The sequence below is a fragment of the Marmota monax genome, unplaced genomic scaffold, assembly GCF_021218885.2.
Source record: "Marmota monax isolate L192 unplaced genomic scaffold, Marmota_monax_Labrador192_F-V1.1 WCK01_AAM20220418_F8-fsc00061, whole genome shotgun sequence".
Lineage (NCBI taxonomy): Eukaryota > Metazoa > Chordata > Mammalia > Rodentia > Sciuridae > Marmota > Marmota monax.
Window position 1 is genome coordinate 4,107,469 of NW_026695230.1, and position 27,080 is coordinate 4,134,548.

Consider the following 27,080-nt stretch of genomic DNA (forward strand, 5'->3'; position numbering starts at 1 on the left):
TATCCTACTCCTTGATCTATACCCAAAGGACCTAAAAAGAGTATAGTACAGTGATGCAGCCACTTAAATATTATAGCAGCACAATTCAAAATAACTAAACTGTGAGAGCAACCTAGATTCCCTTCAATAGATCAATGGATAAAGAAAATGAGGCATATATATGCAATGAAATATTACTCAGCATTAAAATAGAATCAAATTATGGCATTTGCAGGTAAATGCATGGAGTTGGAGAATACCATGCTTAGTGAAGTAAGCTAATCCCCAAAAACCAGGAGTCGAATGTTTTCTCTGATAAAGTGGATGCTAATCCATAAGGGAGGGCATGGGATGAGTGGAGGAACTTTGGATGGAACAAAAGGGATGGGGGTAAAGGGAGCATGGGAATAGGAAAGATGGTGAAATGAGATGGATATCATTACCCTAGGTACATTCATGATTACATGAATAGTGTGACTCTACTTCATGAACAACCAGAAAAGTAAAAACTTCTGCTTCATTTCTGTACAATGAATCAAAGAGCTTTCTGCTGTCATAAGTAACTTATTAGAACTAATAAAATAAAGAATAATCTATTGGAAAATAAAATCAAAGAAAATTGACCTTACAATAGCATCACAACCATGAGAAATATACTAATTCATCAATGGGATACAATAAAGAGCATAGAAATAGGCACAGAAAATAAATAAACAAATAAACCCTGCTTTATATGCTTGCCTTGGCATGCTTCTCTAATGTTATACTTCAGTGTGTGAGGCAGCAGAACTTGTCACCCATAACTGGTGGTATCAGAAGCCTACTTCTAAAATTTACTTGATTTACCTTAAATCAACCACCTATTTTGGGAGGGCATCAATTTATTTGTCAAGGTGAATAAGTACAATTTATGAGATTGTTGTGACTTAAAATTGCCTCTGGAAACAGAATATAATAACTAAAATCTATAAAATCAGTGCACCACTTTCGTTCTCTCATCTCAGGGAAATGTGGTGACATTTTTCGTTACCTTTTCTGTCACCATGGTCTCTTTGACATGAGTAAGTAAATAGCGGGCAACTCATCTGCATTGAAAACATAAACTGCCTCTTATGACAAGAAATATTTCCTTCAAAATAACTTATTGAGATAAAGCTAATGAAATGTTCATCATTACCCTAGGTGTACATTCATGATTACATGATTACATGAATGGTGTGACTCTACTTCATGCACAATCAATCCTTTTAATTGATTCTTTTTAGTTATATAAAATATTAGAATTCATTTTGAATCAATTATAAAAAAAGAGGTAATTCTAACTTTCTGATGAGCAGGTACCTTTCGAAATAGCTACCTAAAGTGAGAGGAAAGAGTAACTGGAAGGAAAGTTAAGAACAGCTTACTTCCATAACTATAATGAAGGTCATCCTAGCAGCAAGGACATGCCAGAATTGCATATTATGAATGTATTTATCCTTATCTTCAGGAGGGTTTCTATAATCTCTGTACCTGAAAAAATAGAAATAAAAGCAAAAAAATTAAGTATAATTTCAACTATAGAGACTTGGCATGAGCTCTTATTACCCTGTTCATTGACCTCAAAAGTCAGGTCATAGGATGATAAAATAAATACTGTATTTTTTGTTAATATAAAACATTTTCTTGTTTATATAAAACCATGGCTGCATGCTATTTATATGCAGAAGATCTCTAAAGGAAACATACAATTGAAACATCTCTCATGTCCTCAAGACAAACTTTCAGTTACCAAACTCTGCTGTCTCCATTTTTCTCTCTTCCTACTCATCACCACGTAGTTCTATCCCTCTCTCCACCAAAACGGCTTGTATTCTCTTACTAAATTAAAAGAACAGTTTAATCTTCATTTTGTTTAACCTTTGAAGAATAGGATTTGAGATTGTTGACCATTTCTGTTTTCTTGAAACTGTTTTCTCTTACATGTACTGACACAGCATAAATCATTGTTTCTTACTAAATTTCTGGACTTTTCTTAATGTTCAACTCTGTGAGCTCATTCTCTTCTACAAAAGTCACTAGATAAGGGATAACATTTCTTCTGATGCTAGAAAGTGATGAAACAAAAATCAGTGCCCATGTTCTTAAACATTATACTATGATTCCTTGATGTCTAAGTATGGAATATTACATGTTTCTGTCTATTTGCCTTGCAACATTCTTCTCATTCTTTGTTGGAATCCCAAAGGAGGCAGTGTTTTAAGGCTTAAATTAGGTTAAGGTATCTTGGTGTGTATGGGTATCTACCTACCCACCTACCTACCTATCCACCTACCTACATACTATCTTTAAATTCAAATAATATAAAGATCCTCACAGTGTTTGACTTACTGAATGTGGAAAAAAATTCATATCCCATTTCACATTCCCTACACAGAAAATCCCTTAAATGGGAAGACTCTCACATTATTATGTTATTTCTTTCTCATTCTACCTTTTTTTCTGAGGACACATAGATAAATTCAAGAAAGTTAAATGCCACATAAATATGATCATGCCGCATGACAGACAGATATTACACATTGAGACTAAGGACATTTGTTGGTGAGCAATAATTTTGAAAATAATACACCAATATTGGGTCTAAGCCACAAAAAAGCTGATTTATAGCGAGGGATTAGTATTCCAAGATTTTATAACTACAAAGTGGCTGAGATGTGACTCAAACCTAAATGCATTTGTCTCCCACCAAGCATGCATGTTCTTTTCGCCCACACTTTGCTCTTCTTACTTTTCTGATTATTTTCTTTTACAGTTCTACTATCCTTAACCAAAATAAGAAACTATCTGATATCAATATGATATTTACCCATAATATATTGTTTTTACACATTCTATTTTCCCAAATTTGAATCAGACAATGTGTGAATTGTAGAATTAGCATGCATTATTTATCAAAGGTTTTTGTTGACTCTAGTAAATCCTATACATTGTAAGACAAGAAAGAAATGGATAATGTAAGACATACAGTTAAAGGGAAAAATTAAAACCTAGACAAAAAGAAACCTGCAAGTGGTGAACTCTCGTTTTTCCGAAGGTGCAGTGTGGTTTGGAAAATCAGCTATCAGGAATACCGACAGACTGTTATTGACATATCCTTTCAAAGGATGCGTGATATTTGTTGAATAGGCGTAGTAGTACACTAAACGGGGGATGATGTCTGATGTAAACGCGACAATAAAAGCCTGAAGGACAAAGCAAGAGAAAGATAGTGAGCTGTCAATCTCATTTTTCAAATGTACTATCTGTATATTTCTCAGTACCCAAGAGACATGGATGCAAAATGATTAAAACATTATTATAAATCATTCTACTCATATGCCAGTCTTTGGTTTAAAACATGAAATAGCTTATTTATAGTGAGAGATTACTATTCCAAGATTTTACAAACTACAAAGCTGCTGAAATGAGAACTGAACCAAATGTATCTGTCTCCACGAAGCATGAACTTCCCCCCATGCCTTGCTCCTTTTTACTTTTCTGATTGTTTCCTTTCACTACTGTCCTTAACCCAAATTCTCATGATTAGACCAGCTCCATAATCTAGCTGTGTTTGTGTGTGTGTGTGTGTGTGTGTGTGTTTACAGGAGGCAGATAAGGAGGAAATGGAAAGATAGAAGACCAGATGCTGATTAACCATACTTAATTGCTCAGTACAATTAATCTCAGCATTCAATTTCATGTGGATGTTAGTGTTCAATTCTTTCATGAAGTGTTGGAATTATACAAATAGCATGTTTTCTTTAGAACAGATGAGTCAATTTAAATCCATCTGGCTATGGCATCTTCATTTTTATCAGATTTTTTTAAAAGCCATGGTTATTATTTTTTGGCTACTAATCTATTTAGGTTCTCTATCACTTGTTGAATAAATCTGACATATTTTTATTTTTTAAGAAACTGTTAGTTTCAAATACATTTTTTTAGAATAAATGGCTACATAGCAGTCTCTCATATTTTTTTTCCAGAATTTTGTTTTTTTATTTCTTTCCAACAAAACAGTTCTTGATTTAATTAGCAATTATGTTACTTTTGTTTGTTTTCTAATTTGGTTATTTACGATTTTTTTTACTTATTCTTTTTTTACATATCTTCTACTGATGTGTTTCATAAATTTCCTTTAGTATCTTAGGTCAAATGCTCAGCTCATGTTTTCCAGTTTTCTTTTTTAAAAAATATAAACATGGGGTTAGGGTTGTGGCTCAGTGGTAGAGCGCTTGCATAGCATATGTGAAGAATTGGGTTTGATTCTCAGCATTGCATATAAATAAATGAATAAAATAAAGGTCCACCAAAATCTAAAAAATATTAAAAAATAAATTTTAAAAAAAACATGTATAGGTATGAAATTTTTCTCTGTCAGTGTGATTTTAATTCATTCCTATATGTTTTCCTTTTAATTTTGTTCTGTCTATAATTTCATCATTATTTCCTATTATACAAAGCTTACTTAGAAGAATAAAAATTAAGTGGTTAGATTTTTTTCTTTGATTATGTTAGTATCACCTTCAGTTTTCAAATATATTATGGGTAAATATGCACTGTACAATTTGTACTGTTGAGAATTTAGTTTTCTTCTTAATTTTTCATAAAAGCTCTCTAACCATAAGCAAATGTGTATTCTTCATATCATTATTTATTTTCTAATCTGTCACACACTATGAAACTGTGTCATGGATTGTCATGACATTTTAAAGAGTAATTGTACTTTTTTCTTGTATTTTTAAGAGTTTACATGACATAATTCCTTTCTTTATGACTTAGTGCATGAATGTTTAGGATATTTTATCTTCTTGGCCTACTCTCACGATGAAATCACCGTAACTAAAGACTGAGTTAAGTACCATTCACATGTCCCCATTCCTATGAAAACAAAATAGGACACAGTCACCCAACCAAAGTAGGTCCACTTACATTAGTTGCAACAGAAACAACGGCCATTCCATAAAGTATGTCTTGCCAAACGCCTATGCTATGAGCTTTGGCAGCTACAGGTCTCCTATACTGAGTAGTAAGTTTCCAGGCATCCACTCGGATCTCTATGATGTTATTCAGAAGGGCAAGAAGAGGGGCCAAAGGAAAAGAGGCCACAAATAGTGTGACAAATCCAAATTGGATAACTGTAGAGATTAAAAAAGAACCATTAACTCATGAAGAAGAAAAGAGAGGAACACATTTTCAAACTCCTGCCTCTTCTTTCATTTGAAGAGATCTATATCAGTAAAACAAACCAGGCCTCTTTCCATCTGCCTATTGCATCCTCCACATAGAAGGCAGAATGACTTATCTGTTAGAACTGGAAAGAACTTAGATGCATACCTCAGATATTTTCTTGCTTTTTTTTGAGATCTGCTTGTTTGAAGAAATAATCTATTCTTTGTCTTTATTTTATTTTGGTATGGGGGACAAACTCAGGGATGCTTTGCCACTATGCCATATCCCCAGATCTTTTAATTAATTAATTTTAATTTTTTTTAAATTTTGAGAAAGGGTCCCACTAAGTTGCTTAGGGCCTCACTAAGTTGCCGAGGTTGGTTTCGAACTTGCAATTCTCCTACCTCTGACTCCCAAGTTGCTGGGATCATAAGCGTGTACCATCGAGACTGGCGTTCTTTGCCTTTTATTTTATGGTAAGTTTAGGTTTATGCTAATCTTCAAATTTGTATTCACATATAAATTTGTGTTGGGATAATTGAGTTTTTTTTTTTTTTTGTCTTGTTATCCTATGTACATTTTGAGATGAATGACATCTGGATGCTTCTAATACCCACACCCACCCACATATACCCCTTATATGTAGGCAAAGAAATAACAAAATTTCTGGAATAAGGTATCTGCTAAAGCCCTGATCTTATGTATTACCTTGGTTATCTTTCTGAGTTTTACTCTCTCCCCTCATTAAGACTTAGCAGGGGAACTATACCTTTGCAAGTGGGCTTCTCTTCTTATTTTTGCTCTTTTGATTCTAGCAATGCTGGAACCCATGCAGCTGACAGCCTGAACTTTTCTTCACATGAATGAAGAAAATATAATGAGAAATACAGAAATGACTTTCCATTTAAAGAAAAAAGAAAGAATCTTCCACCAGTTTTCTATTTTAAAATTAGTCCTGAATGTTTCTGTATTTCATCTTTTTTTCATAATAATGAATCAGGTGTGTTATTAAGTGAATACATATGGACTCTCTCCTCTCCTGCTATCTTTACTGACTTAATAGAAAATTAAGAGAAAACATTTGGTTGAAGCAGCATGAATTTTCCAGGTTCAAATCTCAGATCTTTACCTAGAATATTTGTGATTCACAGAAAATTAATTAGGCTAAGTTTCAGTATTCTCAAAAGTAAAATGTCAAATAATGACTAGTCAGCACAATTATTTTAAGATTAGAGATAATGAATGGAAGTTTCCAGAACTAATTAACTCTCAATGGGTCTCAATAAAGAGTAGGTGATTGAGGTCATCTCCTGCATTGCTCCATGATTTTATGAGCCTTGGAAATCAATGAAAAAAAGTTGTCATCTATAATTCCACCAGAAAAGGATAGTCACTTGGGTGAAATACTCTAAGCAGATTATAGAGCAGTCCCCAGCACTAACTTTCCTAACATATCTCAACATTTCTTTTCTGTCCAACCCTTGAATATTTTATGCATTTATTGTGTTCAGATTGTATCTATCCTGCAAAACCGCTTTTACATTCTTCTCAGTCTGATATTAAGGATATACATTAAATGCATGTTAGACTCTGGAAATGTTTTCCAACTTATTTTCTCTCTGAGCTTTCACTAAGGCAAACAAGGAAAAAATAGCCACTGAAGTAATTTGAGAAGGGTGTTAATCTGTGATTCTGACTTAATTTGTTTCAACAATATTAACATTCAATTGTCAGGAAAAATATCTCTAAGATTCATTTGTTTTGGAAATAAACTTTAATTTATGTTCTGTTTAGTGAGACAGAGAAATGGTGAATTAACTTATCCATTTTTATCCACCCATCTTTTCACCCTCCATCCAATGATACTCAACATCTACTAAGTACAAGACAGAAAAAAAATATTAAGATCTGAAAAACCACTCATTTTATTCAAGCCAACTTTTTCAGAATGGTGGATGGAAATTACCTGTTTCTAAGTATTCATAGAATAACCCCAGTTGTCCAAAAGTTTCAAGGTCATGATCCTGCTCCCAGCGACTGTACAATTTCTCAGAGTTGGTCCGAGCTTTTCGGCGTCTCCACCAATTAAAAACCAAGCTGTTGGAAGTGACAGAAGTAAATACATGAAAGAGAGCTAAAAAGGAAGAGGTCAGAGAGTTAGTGTGCTGAATCTGGAAAATGGCAGTAAGGTTAAATAACTGAAGGCTACAGAACAAGAAGTTTATAACTAAATTTTAAATCAAAATCTATTATTCTTTTCACCACAAATGTGGAGGTCAAGATTTCCTCATTGGAGTGATTAAGAAAACAAGACCACTCTGAAACTGATCATGGAAATATATTTGCTCAGATACAGGTTTGTTGATGAGCATGTGAAGAAGATCGCCACTAGAACCATTTAATAAACTTTATATTATCACAATATTCAGAAGGACATTCAAGGAAATGAAAAATAGAGATTGTTTATGAAGGAAAATATAAAGACTTTTATAGATGCAATAGTACTATAAAACTTTAACCAAATAAATTCCATACTATATAAAAATGTATTGTGATAATGTTCAATGTTTTGGATAACAAATGCTTTTTTTTAAGTAACATATCTATGAAATAGGCCATATTGACAGATTTAAGTACAAAAATATAAAATCATCTCAACTGGTACAAAAATGTATTTGATATAGTTCAAACATCTATTAAAAACTACTTAGAGGTTTTAATAGATGTTTGAAATATATAACAAAAAACTTATCTGATCAAAAGTATCTAACAAAGTCCTGAGGCAAACATCATTCTTAACAGTGAAAAAAATGAGAACTGCTCCCTTTAGAATCAAGAAGAAAATAAGATTATGCAGGATTATATTTAAGATTCTAATGTAGATCTGAGCCAGTAAAATAAGATGTGGGAAAAGTGAAAGAGAAAGCTGTGATTAACAATGACATGACTATCAGCATAGAAAAACGATATGAAGTTAGACAAAAATTATTAAAAGAGGTAATAAGGTTTATCAATATGTTTCATTCCTATATACCCCAAACAGAGGGCAAAATATAAGTTTTAAGAAGATATCATTTACAATAGCAACTAAAATTAAAAGTACCTAGAAATGGATTTGACAAAAGATTTAAAAACCTTTATGCACAAGTTTAAAATCTGCATCTGAATTCATTAAAGTACAAAATAAATCTCTGTGAATAAGAAGACTTGCTTCATAAAATGTCAATTATTTATATTGAAATAATTGAGATGAAATTTCTATAAAACATCCAAAACATGTTCCATGTGAAATCTAACAATATATTTTTTAAGCTTTATAGAGATAGACAAAAAGATCAAGGATAGTTAATACAGTTCTATAGATAAGGACTAATTTGGTAAAACCTTCCCCTTCAGATATCAAGACCAATTATAAACATATATTAATTAAAAGACTATAGTATTAATGCATGAGTAATCAAATTTTGGAACAGAATGGTGACCTAGAAATAGTTTTGCACTTTGTGTATTACAAAAATGGTATTGTAGATTACGGAGTATAGGAAAGAGGAGTCTCTTAGTAAGAAATAATATAACAATTTACATATACATGTATGTAATTTATATATACAAATATATACATAAAAAATTAGATTTTCACCTCATATCAAACATAAAAAATGTTTCCACATATTAAGAATTTGAAAGTAAAAAAACAATAATGTTAAAATATACTTTAAAATTTAGAAGAATTATGTAAGAGCATTTTTTAAATCTTGGGTTAGGGAAGAATTTTTTAAACAAGATGTCAAAAATGTTAACATAGAAATGACTGATAAAGTCTACTATAGGCCTTGAGTATCCCTTATCTGAAATGTGTGGGACCAGAAGTATTTCTGGATTTTGGAATATTTACTTGTACATAGTGAGGTGTCTTGGGGATTGGATCCAAGTGAAAACATGAAATTCAAATATGTTTGATATATACATAAAATACATAGCCTGATGGTGATTTTATGTACTCTCTTAAGTAATTTTTGCATGACATAAATCAGAAGATCATAGATCAGAAGAATACTTTATCACTACAAATCTAAAAAACCTTACGTGTCTTTTCTAAATTTCTACAAACAGCCTGCTGAATGTTCTTCAATTTTTAGTTAATTATGATAGAATTTTGCTTGTTTCCTGATCTGCATGCCACAAAGTAGCCTGTATCCACTGTGATGTTGAAGGTTAATTTCTTTCAATACACAATACAGATCTTAAATGTTAGCTTTTTGCAGATTTTTTCTTCTTTTCATTAATTCTCTAAATCCCCTTCAGCAACCTATTGAATGTCTGTCTGTCTGTATCTCTGTTTATCCAGGTCATATGGTGGTCATTCCAGCACCATACTTGTCTGTAAAGATATTCTGCACTTACACTGCTGACCATTTTCTCCAACAGCTTAACTTTCTGTGCCATAGATAAATTTAAGTGCTTTCTTTTTTTCTTAACACTATTACCAATGGTAGAACCTGCAATCCTCTGAAATTTCCAAGAGTATCTTCACACCACAGGACAAAGAATAAGCAAAAAATGTGGTGTGAATAATGCATATACACTTTGGCCCCAAGTAAAGTATCATGGAGAAACTGTTGTTGGGGCATCTGATCTGTGCTTTTATTAGCATTTGTGAGTGTGCTTGTGTAGGGAAATCTGGGAATGTGTGGAAAAGATATGTTGCAGCTGAAAGGGGCTGGGTGGTATTTTTTCTGGGGGACACTAAATAGATCAGGTATTCGAGTCAGCATTTTGATTGAGACTCTCACATAAGGTCAAGTGTGGGATTTTCCACTTATGGCATTGCATAAGAGTTCAGAAAGCTTCAGGGTTTGAAGCGTTTCAGATTTTGAATTTGGGATCAAGGGTACTTGACCCGTAATAAAATTATGTGCTTTCATCCAGATAAAGCATTGACCCCCAGTCAACAGTGATTTTTTTCTGACAAGAGCACCTTTTCAATGTCTAAAGACATTTTGTCTGTCATAACTATAGAGTGGGTGGCCTGAAGGCATCTAGAAGGTGCAGACCAAGGATATTTCTAAAACTCTATGATGCAAGCCCAGCACAAGGCTGCAATCCTGTAATCCCAGTGATTCGAGGGGCTAAAACAAGAGGATTGCAAGATTGAGGCCAGACTCAGCAACTTAGTGATACTCTCAGTACTTTAGTAAAAACTTATCTCATAAAAAAAAAAAAAGGACTGGGGATGTGGTTTAGCAGTAAAGCAACCTGGATTCAATCTATGAGAACAGCAACAACAACAACAAAAATCTACCATGCAAAGGATATCCTGCTAAAATAAAGGATTATCTGGCCCTAACTGAAAATAGTGCTGAAACTGAGAAAGTATGAATACTATTAAAAAATAAAAAGATAAAATTTTTGTTAGGATAAAATATTTTCAACACATTTAACCAAGAAAGAATGAAATAAACAATGGCAACTAAATATTTAAAAATTCAGAAACCAGAATTTCTGAAGTATTCCTACAGATCAGTTAGGGGAAAAAAGTAGGAAAATAGTTAAAACAACATAAATAAGTATTTCATTGAAAAGGAAACACACATGGGCAAGAATTTCTTTCATATTATTAATTGGGGAAAAAGCAAAATAAAACCAGAATGAGATATCATTTATACTTCCCCATGTTGACAAAAATAAATAAGACATTATGAAGTATTGTAGCAATTGTGGATTAAAATGAACATTTATATATTGCTTATATACAAACTGAAAAACAAAGAGACAAAGGAACGATGAGAGGGAACAGAAAAGTTGAGATTTTTTGAGACAATGCTAAACAAATGCACACTGAAAAGGTGACTATCAGGTTTAATAAAGAAGCTTGTGAGAAATTCCAGAAACTCTCCCCTGTCCTTGACTCCATTCAAACTCCTCAATCCCCACAGCAGCAATGATTATCTTAAATTCTGTAGTAATCACTTCCCTTGCTTTCTCAAAACGTTTTATCATCTATGATATATTGCATGTTGATCTTTAAGTGCAAGTTAAAGTTAATATGGAATTTGATATTTTGCATATAGATGCTTAATTATTTCAACATAGCTGAAAAACTTTCTTTACTCAATTTTTGCAACTCTTCAAAAATAAAATGACTGTATTTGTGTAGATCAAAAATTTCTGCACACTCTACAATCTCTATTCTTGTGATTCATGCTCTGTTCCATTGATTCATTCCTTCACCAATTTCACACTGCTTTGATTAATGAAATTTTATAGCAAATTTTTAAAAAGTGAGTAGAATAATTCCCCCAACTTTATTCTTCTATATTATATTTTTGAGCTACTCTAATTTCTTGGTCTTCTATAAAAACTTTAGAATGTGCTTGTCTATACTTACAAAACCCCTGTTGATATTTTGATTAAAATAAAATAAATGTATATAGCAATTTGGAAGTACTGACATTTTTACCATGTTATGTCTTTGAATCCATAAACAGGCTATTTCTCTGCTTTTACATATTTTTTCTTTCTTTCATGAGGATTATGTATTTTTCAGCATACAAATCTTGTATGACTTCTAGATTCAAAGAAAATATTGCAGTTTTTGGAACAACAATTTCTGTGCTAACCAATGTTTCTTGCATCCCAAATTTTTCTGTGTTTTTTTTTTTCTGTTCATCTATATGTTTCAATAGTTCTTTCCATGAAGGTCGATGAATGCTAAACTCTCCTAGTATTTTAATATGTCTAAAAATGGCATCATTTCACCTGCATTTTAAAGAATAGCAAACCTTGTTCCAGAAAACTACAATGAACATTATTTTCACTTGTAAACTTAAAAATATTGTCTTTTACATCTAATGCTATCAAGAAGAAATCTGTTGATAGTGTAATGACACTTTTTTGAAAGTATTTTATCTTTGAATAGATTTCAAGACTATCTTTAAATATTCTAATCTATTCTATAATAAATCTGGATGAGAATTTAATTCTAGTGACCTTGCATAATTTTCAGAATGCATTTCTAAAATTCATGTTTTTTTCATATTTGAATTATGTTCAGCTATTACACTTATTCCACCTATTCAAAGAGTTTTTCCCTGTACCACTTACCTAAATTATCTTTTACTGGAACTACTGGTAGATTAAGATGAAAGAGTCTTTATCCTACAGATAATACTTTTAGATATTTGGCGTGCCAGGGATCAGACCCAGAGCCTTATGCATGCTAGGTAAGCATTCTACTGTTGAGCTATACACTTAGTCCTGTAATTTTTTGAAAACCTCATCCTGCACTGTACAATGTCAGAATTTCTCTGTAAAATTCAGTAATTTATTCTTAAATCATGTTCAGTCTGGAATTATACTCTGGAATTGTCACATCTATTGTATTTGTTATTTAAAGTATCCCACTTATATGTAATTGACTCCCTTTCACATTTCGTTTTTCTTATTTCAGTTTTTATTCAATTACTTCCTGATTCTTTTTAATGACAGTGTCACTTCCCTTTATGTTTTTAATATAATCAATGTAACTTTTATGGGCATTGCTGGGAGTTTCTAACTCAAACCATCAGCTAAACTAAGCTCATTTGCTAAAAAATTATTTTCTTTACAATATTTGTAGCATTAAATCTCATACAATAGTTTGGTATTTAAAAAAATTCTTGTTTTTATTCCCTCATCTCTCTCTATCCTCCTCTGTGCATATTTATAATCCCTCTTGTATTTGGTTCAGAAGCTAACTCTGTTCTGTCCTCTGGATTCTCAATCTAGAGCTATGATGCAAATAACAGGTTTGAGTTATTTTCTATAGGAATGTGGTGCTACAAATTATGAATCCAGAAGAGGGCTTGGCTGAAACCTATTACTGTTTAAAATTATGATTATATTTATCCTTCATCAGCTCATGAAATAGAATCCTACTTGGCTCTATGACTGTGGGTATCTTGGAGTAGAGGTAGATGAAGACAGTATTTTCAACCTTCCTTCAAAAATAAGAGAAAAAACTCAGTCCCTGGCTTTGAGTTCAGTTAATCTGACTAGTCCTCTGTTTATGAATGAGGCACTTTTATTCTACTTTATCCTGTAGGTGCTAAACTCTGACATTGTCATTTCCAAAGTAAGAACTCTGCAATGTAAGAAACATGATTTTATGATTCTTTATTTTTTTAATCCAAGAGAATAGTCACCTAATAATTGAAAACAACTGCTATTTGTTTTTCTCTTTTGATGATATATTCATTATTGCTCTTTTTGGATAAAAGAAGAATCCTTTCACATATTGACCTGAAAGTTTTCTAGCATTTTATTCACAACCAATTTTTATGCCTAGATTGCATTAAACATGAATATATTTAACATGAAATAATAAGTAACATGTAGAATAATTTATAAATGATTAATATTTAGATTTACCCGTGAAATATTAGGGGGAGATGATGATAATTACTTTTCCCTCAACTTCACTCATGCAAAAGAAATGCAAATTTAAAAGCCTGTGCTGTGTGTAAAACATCACACTGTAGTCCATTAGTATGTAAAATTATTATTTGTCAATTGAAAAACAATTAAATTAAAAGCAGTTTTTAATTTAATTTTTTTCAATTGACAAATAATAATTTTACATACTATTGGAATAAATTTATTTCTTTAAATAATTAAATAAATAAAAAAGGTTTTTATTTATTTTATTGCTTTAAAGTATCCTTTAGAATTGATTTTAAATGAAGGGTTTTTTTTTTTGGATTAAATATTTTGTAACAAAGGCACCATGATAATAAAAAATTTCCATTTTCTTCATGAGAAAATTTTTCATGGTTAATTAAATCGCACAAAAACTTGTCAGTCATACATACGGATAAATGGCTTCTTTAATGTTTCCAAAGATCTGTTTCCCCGTCATTACAATGGTCATCTGTGTTGTCAATTCTATTAGACAGCCTCCAGGATCACACTAGTTGGAAACAAGTGGAGAGAAATAAAAAATGAATGACAAAAAACAGAATTTTGTAAGAACTTAAAGAAACCCCAACCAGAAGATTAGAAACTCAAATGTTTGGTATGAAGGTCTATGAAGAAGGTAAAAGAAATATTAGTCCAATAATTTCAAGCACGGTTACAGATCAGTGCCAGGCTAACTGTATTACATTAATCTGTGAACTCTGTTAAAAACACAAATTTCTTTACCTAGTCCTAGAAAATTCTGAATCTTTATGCTTGGGTTAGGGTCAACCATTGTATTTTCCATGTGATTTGTATGTTCATCCAGGTTCAGAAACCACTGCTCTTGTCTAACTCTGTAGCCCACAGTAGAGCACTTTCTCCAAAAAGTAATAATTGGTCTCTTCTATGAAGCCTCAGGAATCAAGATCTTATTAAATTTTTATTTTATATTTTATTATCAAGCCATAAGATCTGTATAAATTCTTGTCCCAAGAGACCTGAAAAGTCTAGAAAATGGCAGGATTCATATGTGTAGAGTTGGTTGTCAGACTTTTTTTGCAATTTGATAACATCTGAGTTAGTGCTAAACACAAGGAAAATTCTTAGTTAATGCTGAGGTAAGCCAGAGACTTCAACTTTAAAAAGAACTCTTACCTCTTCACTTCTCCACACGTTAAACAAATATGTGTATTTTCCAGGATAGCCCACAAACTTTCCTTTAAAGAAAGCTACATAGAAGCAGGATGAGTAATAATTTACAAACTGAAACAGGAACATTTTCAAAGTAAGACTGCTCTCATACTCCTGGTAAGTTCGAGGAATTTCTGGCAAGTAAAAAGAAACAGAAAAGTAAAGAAAAAGAAATAAAGAAAAGTCAAGATTTAATACAATTTCCTAATTGTCCTTAAAATATATACTCACTGGAATAAGTGAATGCCTAGTCATATTATTTTGAGAGCCAAATAAAATGCTCCCCACTCTGATCATGGCAGAACGATATTAGTAAAGATGATTTGTCTAGGCTTTCTGTTGAACCCTTTCTGTTAATATAATCACTGTGAAAGCCCAGAAAGCTCCATTTTTCACATTTCAAGGGTGAATACTTGTTGGGGGGGGTCACATAGTCAGAATATGGAATTCAAATCCCTTTAAGATTGAAGAACCATGGGGTCATTACCAGACCTGTATTCCTATAAACCTGCCAGAATTCTCTCCCTTTTCTATTTTCAATTAGAAAAGTTTAAACAAAGTGATTCTACATCAAGGGCAGAGATTTCAACTGACCTATGTTTCTTCTCAAGAATTAAAATGATGTATCAATTTTGAAAACAATGTGATGGCAATTAATAACATAAATGGTACACATTTTTCCTCTCCTTTACTTAAAATGTATGATCATGGTTTGACATTCAACATATTCCAAAGTAAGAAGATATTAAATTCTCTTCATACTACCTGGAGTACCAGGAAGCATGTGATTTTGAGCTAATAATCTCCCAATAGCACAGCTGACCCAGCCAAATCCATGACACTTTTAGGAATACTACAATAGTAACAAGTTATTCTAATGACACTGATAACTCCTCCATGTTAGCAAAATTTGGTTGACTTCCAAAAAATCTCTAATATGAATTCATTGATTTTTCTCAATGTAAAAAAGCCGTGACTTGATAGGTGCTTTTAAAAGCAGTTTATCTGCTATGGTTTTCTTGGTGTTGCTAGCAGAGAAAAGAAGTAAAATTGAAAGAGAATTCCAAATCTGAAGATTTGTGTAAGTAAAGCTACCTGGCACTGTGCCGCAGTCCGGCTGCAGCAAAATAACCGGGGAGTGACGAGCAACTTGTGTAGATTGATACAGCAGGAGTAGGAGCCGTTTATTGTAGGGCAGGAGTGGTATATATACATTCCACATAGCTTATCTTAATTAGCATAAACTAGATACATCAGTCAACCAATAAGGAAACTCCACACTTAATGGCTCGCTGGCGTTACTTCACAAACCACTCCCTCTGGCATTTTGCCAGGCGCCATCCAGACTTGTTTACAAACGCTAACATTTCTCTGGCAAAATGCCAGGCGCCATCCTGACTTGTTTACAGACTCTAACATTGCATTGCTCATATCAGTGCTGGGTGAAGATTTTGTGGTCTTCTTGTCTGCATGGGACATGGTGCCAGTGCATAGACAGGGTAAGGGGAGCATGATGAGATCCTGAGGTGAGGACTAACCAGAGAAGATACACCTTGGGCTGTGTCTCAGATCTATCGCTAACTTGTTATGACAACTGCACTCTGTACTACCATCCTTGATTGAATCCTTTGCTTTACCCGTGACCCACTTCACCTTCTCTCATGGTTTAGAAATTTAAAACACAAGCAAGAAAACAATTCAGATTCTAAGAGATGGCAACTGAAGAGAAAAGTGCTAAATTTGAGATTTATTTTGGAGGAAATAATATTCTTTATCTCATGATATTTTCCCAAACCGAATATTTTCAAACAACCATACGCATGAAGTCAAATTTTCTTATATTGAGTGCATTCAGGATTTTAGTCAGGATTCAATTAGATCCATCAAGGGAGGATTAAAACAAGAATACTAAAAATTATCTAGAGTCTTAATTTTCTTCTTCGTCTTCTGTTCATCCTGCTTCCATTAAGATAGGCCTGAATGTAGCTATTAGCAGATTCTGAACTACCAGGAGTGGATCTACTTAGAGATCAGAACTGCCTTAGAATGGTACTTGAGGAAATGAACTCCCTCAGAGATGATCCAAAATGGATGTGTAGCATTGGTAGGGACCTATTTTCAATCACAGTGATGATCTGGCTAGCTTACCCATTTTTGTAATCCAGGCAGATATCTTTTCATAAAAGAAATTCAAGATCAAGATGACAATAAAGTTCAAGCATGATCCTGAGAGTGATGTGGCTAACTGAGGAGTAAAGTAAACTTTAACATGCTGTAAGGTTGCCTCACTTTCCATGAAGCTAGCAAATGTAGCGAAGACGGACAGGCGGTACACAATCACCGCTACCATGCTGCTGACAACAAGAGCCATCTGGGGAAGGGAAGCAAAGCAAAGAATTAGTCATGCAGGTCTCTATCTGCAATACATACATTATCTCTTATGTCATTATATTCAGTTTAGCAATTGTCATATGAAAACCAAACCAAACCAGTCTCTCTTATGGATAGCAGGACACACACAGTTGCAAGGTAGAGTTAAAGGAAAATCACTGAATAGCAGCTGGTTAAGGACAAAAATAGGAAAAAAAATGTATTCACTGTCAGGCTTTTTCTCCTGACAGCATTTAGGAAACAACAACCAGAAGACCAAATCTGTTTTTTTATGGCCCTTCAGTTAATATTCCCCACTCTCCAACAAATGTAAACGTTATAAGAAAAAATGAAGACAAATTTGTGCCCGAGATTATATGTGGCCATAAAGCCTAAAAGTATGTGTATCTCCTTTAGAGAAAAAAATTTGCTGATTCATGTTCTAAGTTGTAGTTACACAGATTCCTCATAAATTTTGTACACGTCCTATATTGTAAAAAAGATAGTCTTAATATCAATGGGTAGAGAACTTTTATTCTAAGCACTGAAGAAGAAACTCAAATTGAATGAGAACTAGTAAGCAGGATAGAATAATCTTTCTGGGACCATATTCCAAAATGTTTCTCAAAGAGTGTCCTGAATTGCCTCCTCTTCATTTACCACATTTCTACCATGGTTGTTGGAAGTCTAAGAAAAAAACATTTCTGCTAACTCTTTTAAGATAAACAAAATTAGAACTTAAAAAAGAACTGTTAAAGTTATAAAATACAGTATATATGCATTGTTGACTACAGTCAACAACTGTTAATTTACTTATACTTCAATATAATAACCCCTCAGAAGGTAACGTCACCTCTTTTCCCAAATTAAAAAGGCCAACTGTTAAGAAGGCACAAATGTGGAAAGGTGAGGTAAGGAAATAGATTATGGTGATGGAGAAATCTGTCAGCTAAAAAATATGGGGAACAATTGACTTCCATACAATGGGATATACTACTTATATTCTTTGAGTATAAAAATACTTATTTTTTTCAGCAAGAGAAATATATGAGTTCCTTATTCATTTTATGTAGATATTTTAAATGTAGATAAAGATACATTAATGATTTTTCTAAAACTAACCAGAGTCTATAATCAAAATATCTTTTGTTATTCTGGTCTGATTTCAAGTTATCACTTAATTATTGAATTATGAGATAGAGAAGGTCAAACTGTAAGATAAAATATCTCTTTATTCTCTTAGATCTTTCCACAAAGTCCAATTTTGAAAAATTTATGTCAATTACAATTTATTTTACATAAGAGATATAAACAAGATAAAAAGACCAGGAACAGGAAGAGCATGAGGGACTCCAGAGCCACCTCAGATGAAAATGTTGGGATAATCCTGAGGATACCTGTTAAAGAGAGGATAATGGTTGTTAAGGAAATGCTTACCCAGAATGTCACTGTGGCTCCTGATAAAAAGTACCATGGAATACGATTCCACAGAGGCATGTAAGGTTCCAATTCCTGCAATGTTGAAAAAAATACACTGAAAATTTCAAAATCTGCCCTTGAAGTTGGTACTTCAAGCAGCATTGAAAATCACAGAGCATGATTAAAGTAGAACCCCACAAAAGGGCCCACAGTAAGGGACAAAATGGACACATATTAGCTGAGTGAGAGTCCTATTCAGGGCCTGATAGACAGGAAACAAGTCAAAACCTCAAGGGTGCTCTTAAGTAGACAAGATTTAATAAATTTATACTTTTATTCCCATTGAATTGAAATGAATGGCATTGCTCTATAATTGCTCTAGATGATATTAAATTTGGTGTGTTAATCATAGTGTAACTGTGTTGTTTCACATAGTTTAGCAGATCAGATTTTCTACCTAGAAGTTTTAAAGTCACGGATAAAGATTAATTACATAGGCTAACATTTTTGCTATATTAAAAGGTAGGCATACTTTACTAAATACATCTGCCATGTAGTAAAAAATAGTTGTCAGGGGCTGGGATTGTGGCTCAGTGTAAAGTGCTTGCCTCATATGGGTGAGACACTGGGTTCGATCCCCAGCACCATACAAAAATAAATAAATGAATAAAAATAGTTGTCAAGAAAAATGGAAGATTTCACATTTTATGGATTTTCAGGATGGAATGAAGGCAAACAATTCTCAATGGCCTGTGCAGACCATCCAAGGACACTACAGAAGTTTAGAATGTGTGTCCCTGTGTGCATGTGTGATTTTTTTGTGTTAATGTGTGTACATCCAGTGTGTGCACTCTAATGTGTGCATATTTGTAAGTGCACCTGTGTGTGCCCATGCAATTGTGTTGTTGTCAATGCAGAATTAAATGTGAGAATTTTGTTTGTGTGTAAACACCAAAAAATGTTCCACAAGTAAGAGAAAAAAAAATCTGCCTCTTGATTTCAAAACCAAGTGAATGATTCACTGTGAATCAACACATATTGCTTTTCAACCAGTTCCAACAGTAAACATTCATTTCATGTTTTGTTGGTGATGGTATTAATTGTGGGAAAACTAAAAGGGTTGACTTTTTAAAAAAATAATATGAAATAGGAATGAATAAACATTATATCTCTATCTTAATTTCAAACTACTACCCAACTTGTTCATGCATTTTCTGAGATGCATTTTATCCTTTATTCATTTACTAAACTTTTGTGACTTTTCAATGAAATATTATGTTTGGTGAATACTTGTATAGTGAAAAGAATTTTCAGTGTTATACTGAAAGAATAGCATCCTGAAAACGTGAGAGAATTGTGTGGAATAGGTTGTGTTTGAGACATATTCAATATTCTCTTTCAAACAGCAGATTATGGACAAATATATGACCAAAATTCTGGTCTGTGAATGCAAATCATCTTCCACTTTCCCATGAAAAAATGTTAGTGACTAAGAGTTGAATGACTCAGTCAAGTATATACAGCCTGTCAGGCACAGTGGCACATACCTAGAATCCCAGAACCAGGAGTTTTAGGCAGGAAGAAAAAACGTTCAATGCCAGCCTGAGCAACTTGGTCCCTTAACATAGTCCCTGAGCAACTTAGACCCTATCTCAAAATGAAAATATAAAAGGAGTAGGGATGTAGCTCAATGGTAGAGCACCCTCCTGCTGAAAAAAAAATACAGCCTGTTTGCCAGTTAATGATTCTACAATATAAATTCCCTTACTGGCCATGCTCCTGCACACATTAATGCAATGATTTTACTATAATCAATTGAAAGGGACTATGTGAAGAAAATTCAGTCTAAAGAACCATTCACTCATAAGCCTACTATCTTAATACAAACATTATTCTAATTTTTGCATATTAACTTGGTGTCATTTCTATTTCTGTATTTATAGACAAAGCCCAAAGTATACACATTGTTTTTCATTTTCCTTATACTCACCAAGTATTAAAACTATGTACAATGTTACAATGGTTTGGGCTTGCTTTAAAACAACCTAGTGGCATAAAGGTGTAATGAAAAGCATTGCGTTAATTAAAAATGATTGAAGCTGTAGGGAAATGCAAATCAAAACCACACTAAAATTTCATCTTATTCCAATCAGAATAACAGAAAATAATAAATGTTGGCAAGATTGGGAGTAAAAAGGTACATTAGTACATTGTTGGTGGGACTGCAGACTATTACAATTCCCCTGGAAAGCAGTATGAAGAATTCTCAAAAAACTAGGGATAGACCCACCATATGACCCAGCTATTCCACTCCTTGGAATCTTCCCAAAAGATCTAAAATCATAATACTACAGTAATATAGCCACCTCAATGTTTACTAAAGCACAATTTATAATAGTTAAATTATAAAATCAACCTGGGTGCGTGTCAATAGATAAATGGATTAAGAAATTATGCAGTTCTACTCAGCCATAAAGAAAAGGGAAAAAAATACGGCATTTGCCAGTAAGTGGATGGATATGGAGAATCTTATGATAAGTGAAATAAGCCAAATTCAGAAATTCAAAGGTTAAATGTGTTCTGTCAAATGCAGAATTAGAGTAAAATAAAGGAAAGGGGCTTGGGAAGGATAAGATAACATAAAGATAAAGGGAAGATTAGTAATGTAGAAGGAGATTGAAAGAGTAAAGGGATGGGTAAGGGGAGGCAAAGCAGAATGACTTTTAAAAACTCATGTTATATGCATATATAAATATATCACAGGGAGCTTCATCTTTATACAATCAAATATAAATAAATAGATGAATGAAAGGAAGTCTAACAGAATAGAGGAAGGAACACAGAAGGACAGGAATGAAGAGGGAGAGGAATAAAAAGGGGATCAGGAACTGAAATTGAACTTCAAGAATGTATTAGTTTGTCAGGATGAACCCAACTACTATGTATAACAATGACGTGCTATACAAATGTAAAAAAAAAAAAAATCATGTTTTATTGTAAAGCATAAGTAAAATTTTAAAATTCAGAAAAGCTAATAAATTTAGGATTGTGATAAAAAATCAATGAAGTACTAATAAAAATTAGAAAAATGTTTGAAAATGGGTAATAGTTCCACCCATTGGGTCAGTATAGTTTTCCTTCTATTTTTGTATGTTTCTGAAGATTTTCATATATATATATGGATATATGAATACATATGTACATATTACAAATAGAGAAGTTTACATGATTTATATTTTAGGGAATATATTAAAAGGAAATTAAAACATACATTATTATTTGAGAAGCAACCTAAAGCAGAGTGTTCATTGAGGTGAGCTGTCCGTTTCACAGTCTCCTAATGTACCTTTGTCACTGGGTTCATTTTCCTGTGTTTACACATAGCTTCAAATTCAGGTCTCAGTTGAAGCTGCTGCTGTTCCTCTTCAAAGTCCACTAAATCCCACTCATATTCCAATCTGGCCTGTCGCTGTTTCCAAAACTCCAAAAACAGTGTGACTATAGGTAAAGAAATATATTTTTTAAAACCCATAATAAAATAAGAAACAAAATTAATAAGAAAATAATTTTCTCCCACTTCTTCATTATTTTGGCTGTAAGGTGGTTCATATTTTTCAGGTGGCTATATTCTGTCATTGTTAGATTATGAAATTACCAATGATTAATGTTGACAAAATACTAAATAATAACATTCAAATAACTCATATACAAAAATTCAAGCTAATTTATTAGTAGTTCAACAAGAAATTTTATTCAAGCATATTATGCTGTTTCTTCATTCATATAATTTTATGTAATATTTGAACTAAACATTTTAATGAACACTAAGATTTCTTTGAATGTGTTTTACTGAAATCATTCAAGTTAACATACATTTTCTCAAGTTTAGGGAAATGTTACCTAAGAAGAATATTTAAGGAAAACATAAGAGCTATTTCCCAGTGTAGTTCAATCTTTCTCCCCCCCCCCCACCCCGCTCTCGTGCGCGTGCACACACACGATTCCACATACTACAGTATATGTGTAACTTCAAATTTCAATGGAATGATAACACATTTATGGAAAAGTACATAAACAATTAATTATGCAATTAGAATAATTTTCACAAAACACTCACACTCATTTATCAGCACAAATATATTTTAAAAAATAGAAAATGAGCAACACCCCAGAAACTCTCATTCTGAATCTTCTGAAACAGAAGTAACTAGTACCTTAGCTTCTAAATCACAGGATAGTTTCACTGTCTTTGAACTTTTAAAAACTGGTGTCATACAACAAAAAATTTTTGTTGAGTATGTCATCTTTTAAACTAAACCACAAATGTATTTATTTATTCTTGGCATGATGAACATTTGAGCTATTTATAGTTGTTCACTATTGAAAATGTTTCTTCTTTGAACATTCTAAGATATACCTTTTGGTGGGCATATATGTACCTTTTATGGGATATATATCTGGGAATAGAATACTGCAACAGAATCAGCTTGTTATTTTATCATTTATGAAATATTTAACTTTTAAAGTTTCTTCTTACTCAATCTCTACCTTTTAAATAATAACTGTGGATTATGTATGAACATTTTTAAAGCCCTAATTATATCTTTTCAAAGTATTACAATTCTCATTTAACTGGTCTCTCTGCCTCCAATATATGTCCTTTTCAATGCAAATATACCTATCGCCTGAATGCCAGTTTTTTGTTTGTTCATTTGCTCATATGTACATTTGCTTATTATGCTCTTTTGCTGATTACAAAATATATTTTATTGTTTCAAGAATGCTTAATATCATATCTACCATCTTAACTAATTTCAAGAGTACAATTCATTATTGTGAACCATAGGTTCAATGTTGTATATATCTCTAGAGCTTATTTATCTTTCTTAACTGAAACATTATGCCCATTTGTTACTGATTACTAACACTCAAATTCCCAGTCTCTCAGTCCCTATCAACCACCACTATATACTCTGATTCTATCAATTTGATTATTATAAATATTTCATAAGAATGGAATCATGCACTGCTTATCTTTCTGTCACTGTCTTATTTCACTGGGAAAAAATGTACCTATGTTTCGTCCATATTGTTAGATATCGTAGATTGCCCTTATTTTTCAAGGCTTAAAAATATTCTATTACATGTATATACAGCTAATTATAATCCATATATCTATCTATGGACATTTTGATTGTTTGCACATCTTATCATTATGGATTATGTTTCAATGAACATAGAAGTGGTAACATTTCTGCAAGATCCTGATTCAGCTATTTTGGGTAAATATCCAGAAGTAGGAATGTTGACATATAGTAGTGCAATTTTTAACTTTTTGAGGAAACTTCATTGTGTTTTTCACATTTACTGCATCATCTTGCAATCCTAACAACAGTATGAAAGGGTTCCATATTCTTTATGTTCTTACCCATGCATGTTTTATATGTGTATGTGTGTATCTATTTATATATATATATATAATCCATCTTGAGAGGTGTGAGTTTATACCTCACTATGGTTTAGAGTGTCACTTTCCTGACAACTGGTGACATTAGGCATTTTTTTCATATATGTGTTGGCCATTTGCATATCTTCTTTGGAGAACTTTTTATTCAAATCCTTAACCCATTTTTAATAAGGTTGCTGATGTCTTTATTTTTCTATGCAGGATTGAGTAAAGGAGTTTATAATACAGTTTGGATATTAAACTCTTATGAGATAAAAGGTTTGCAAATATTCTCCCATTCCACAGGTTTTGCTATCATTGTTTTTCCTTTTATCATAGAAGCTCCTTAATTTGATATAGACTCACTTGTTTATTTCTGAACATATTGCCTAGCATCTGGTGTCATGTCTATGAAAACATCGCTCACACATGTGTCATGAAGCATTTCCCCTACATTTTATTCTAGGAGTTTTACAGGCTCTGATCTTATGTTTAGGTCTTAAACCCATTTTCATTTGATTGTTGCTATGGTAGAAGGGTTCAATTTCATTATTTTACATGTGGATAGCTAGGATTCCCAACACCATTTGTTGATGGGATCTGGCTCACTATCACTTCTCCATTGTGTATTCTTGGAACAAATCCTAAAGACAGGTTGACTGTGTATGAGTAAACTTCATGGAAATCAAATTTTCCATCGATTAACCACTGCAATGTGTACTTCTATCATACCACATGTGACGAATCTATACTATTTTGACTGTCAATTTAAAAGAAAAACAGAGTAATTCATCTAGAAGAATAAGAGACCCAGAATAGCCAAAGCAATCCTGAACAAAAAGAGTGATGCCGGATCACAGTCAGATCTCAAATTACACTACACAGTTACAGTAAAATTATTAGCATGGTATTGGCATCAAAATAGACATGAAGACCAGTGGAATAGAATAAAAGACACTGAGACCAATCCAAATATATTCAGTCATCTGATGTTCAACAAACATGCTAAAAATATATGTGGAAGAAAAGATAGACTTTTTTAAAAAAAATGGAGCTGGGAAAACTGGATATACATGTGTAAAATGAAACCTGACCCTTATTTTTCACAATTCATAAAAGTCAATTCAAAGTAGATCAAAGACGTGGGAATTTCACCAGAAAATTTGCAAGTATAGAAGGAAACAGGACCAACACTCCAAAGGCATTAACTTTTTTTTTTTTTTAACATGACTCCTAAAGCACAAGGGCGGGGGAAAGGAATCAAATTTAAAAAAGTTTCTGAGCAGCTGGGGATATAACTCAGTTGGTAGAGTGCTTACCTTGCGTGCACAAGGCCCTAGGTTCAATACCCAGCACCATAAAAAAAAAAAAAAGTTTCTGCACAACAAAGGGAATGATTAAGAGCATGAAGAGTAGGCCTACAGATTGGAAGAAAATCTTTGACAGCTGCTCTTCCAACTGGGGTAATATTCAGACTATATAAAGAACCCCTCAAAACCACCAAAACAAAACAACAATGATGATACCAAAAACATAACTTAATTAACAAATGAGCAAAAGAATTAAACAGACACTTCTCAAAAGAATAAATATAAATGCAACAAATTTATGAAAACTGTTCAACACCATGGAAATCAGGTAAATGTAAATCAGAACTGAGATTCCATTTCACTCCAGTCAGAATGGCAATTATCAAGAACACAAACAATAATAAATGCTGGTGAGGGTGTGGGGAAAAATGTAGACTCATACATTAAATGGAAGACCAGTAGAATAAAGGAAGGGGGACAGGGGAAGAAAGAGGGAAGGAAAGGGGAAGTACTAGAGACTGAAATGGAGCAAATTATATTCCAAGCTTGAATGGTTATGTCAAAATTAACACCACTATTATGTATAACTATAATGCACTATTAAAAACATTTAAAAGGTAATTCAGTCCTTGTCTGATTCTCCGCACTTGAAATGGACTTCTATGAAAATAGTCTTTAGATTGTGTCCCAATCTTTAAACTGTTGTTTTCTTCCATAACAGGTTATATTTTACACAAACTTTCACTCACTCATTTTATCATTTAGTGCTGATTTTCAATTTTATGAGACAGGTATTTTAACTCTATTCATTTTTTTCTCTTGCATATACTAGACACATGTAGGGATAAAAATGTTTCAAAAGTCTGATACAAGTAAGTAGTTTTTTTTTTTTTCCTTGTGGTGCTGGGGATTGAACCCAAGGCCTTGTGTATGAAAGACAAGCACTCTACCAAGTGAGCTCTATCCCCATCCCATTAAGCAGGGTTTTACCATTTGTTTCTTTATTTAAATTACAAGGAAAAAACTACTATAAATTTCTGAAGTAGTATTTGGTTACCATAGCTCTGTAAAACAATAGGTGATCTAAAAGTGTTAATGACCTAAATGTGTAATAATGGAGAACTGATCAGGTAAAATGTGATAAATTGACAAAAGGCAATTCTACTTAGTCATAAATACACATGTCCATATGTACACATGTACCTGCACCCTGTCACGCACATTCATTGATACAAAAGGAGTCCCATGATTCATTGTTTGCTGAGTGAAAAAAGCATGCTGAAAACAATTTATATAATATTATGTTGGTTATGTGAAATTACATAAATATAAGTCCCACATACTCAGAGTGAAAGATTCTGGAAAATTATGGACAAAATAATTATCACATTTTGAGTGATTCTAACATTTCCTATTGCTATACTCTGCTTGAATTTCACATGAAGGTTGTGTGTTTTCATTATTAACAAACAAAAAACATTGAAGGAAAACACTCCCTACCCCCAACCAAAAAGCCTTCTTTATATTGAGTGTCAACTAACTTTGGAAATGTTGCACCTAGTGCTTCATTTTTTCAATTTTATATTGGAAGTTGATGTGATATAGAGTTGTTCCTATCATCAGAATGAAAATTTATTTCTATAAGAATAACTCATGAAAAGGTCACTAAAATGTATATCAAAACATGGGGATTCTGGGGGAAAATAGACTTCTTTTCTTTCCAATTAGTAGCAAAA

At 32.7% G+C, this 27,080-nt stretch overlaps 1 protein-coding gene across 3 annotated transcripts in view; it reads right to left on the reverse strand.

Annotated features, from left to right (window-relative positions):
* Positions 1-27,080, reverse strand: part of Ano5 (anoctamin 5) — a 112,727-nt gene that overhangs the window by 9,475 nt on the left and 76,172 nt on the right. For all 3 annotated transcript variants that reach the window (XM_058576900.1, XM_046438269.2, XM_046438268.2), the window contains 9 exons: positions 21,935-22,086; positions 18,607-18,681; positions 16,948-17,170; positions 14,764-14,933; positions 14,022-14,119; positions 7,139-7,269; positions 4,933-5,138; positions 3,025-3,203; positions 1,386-1,491 (listed from right to left, as the gene is read on the reverse strand). In XM_058576900.1, the coding sequence (XP_058432883.1) occupies positions 1,386-1,491; positions 3,025-3,203; positions 4,933-5,138; positions 7,139-7,269; positions 14,022-14,119; positions 14,764-14,933; positions 16,948-17,170; positions 18,607-18,681; positions 21,935-22,086 (1,340 nt within the window). The remainder of the gene's footprint in view (positions 1-1,385; positions 1,492-3,024; positions 3,204-4,932; positions 5,139-7,138; positions 7,270-14,021; positions 14,120-14,763; positions 14,934-16,947; positions 17,171-18,606; positions 18,682-21,934; positions 22,087-27,080) is intronic.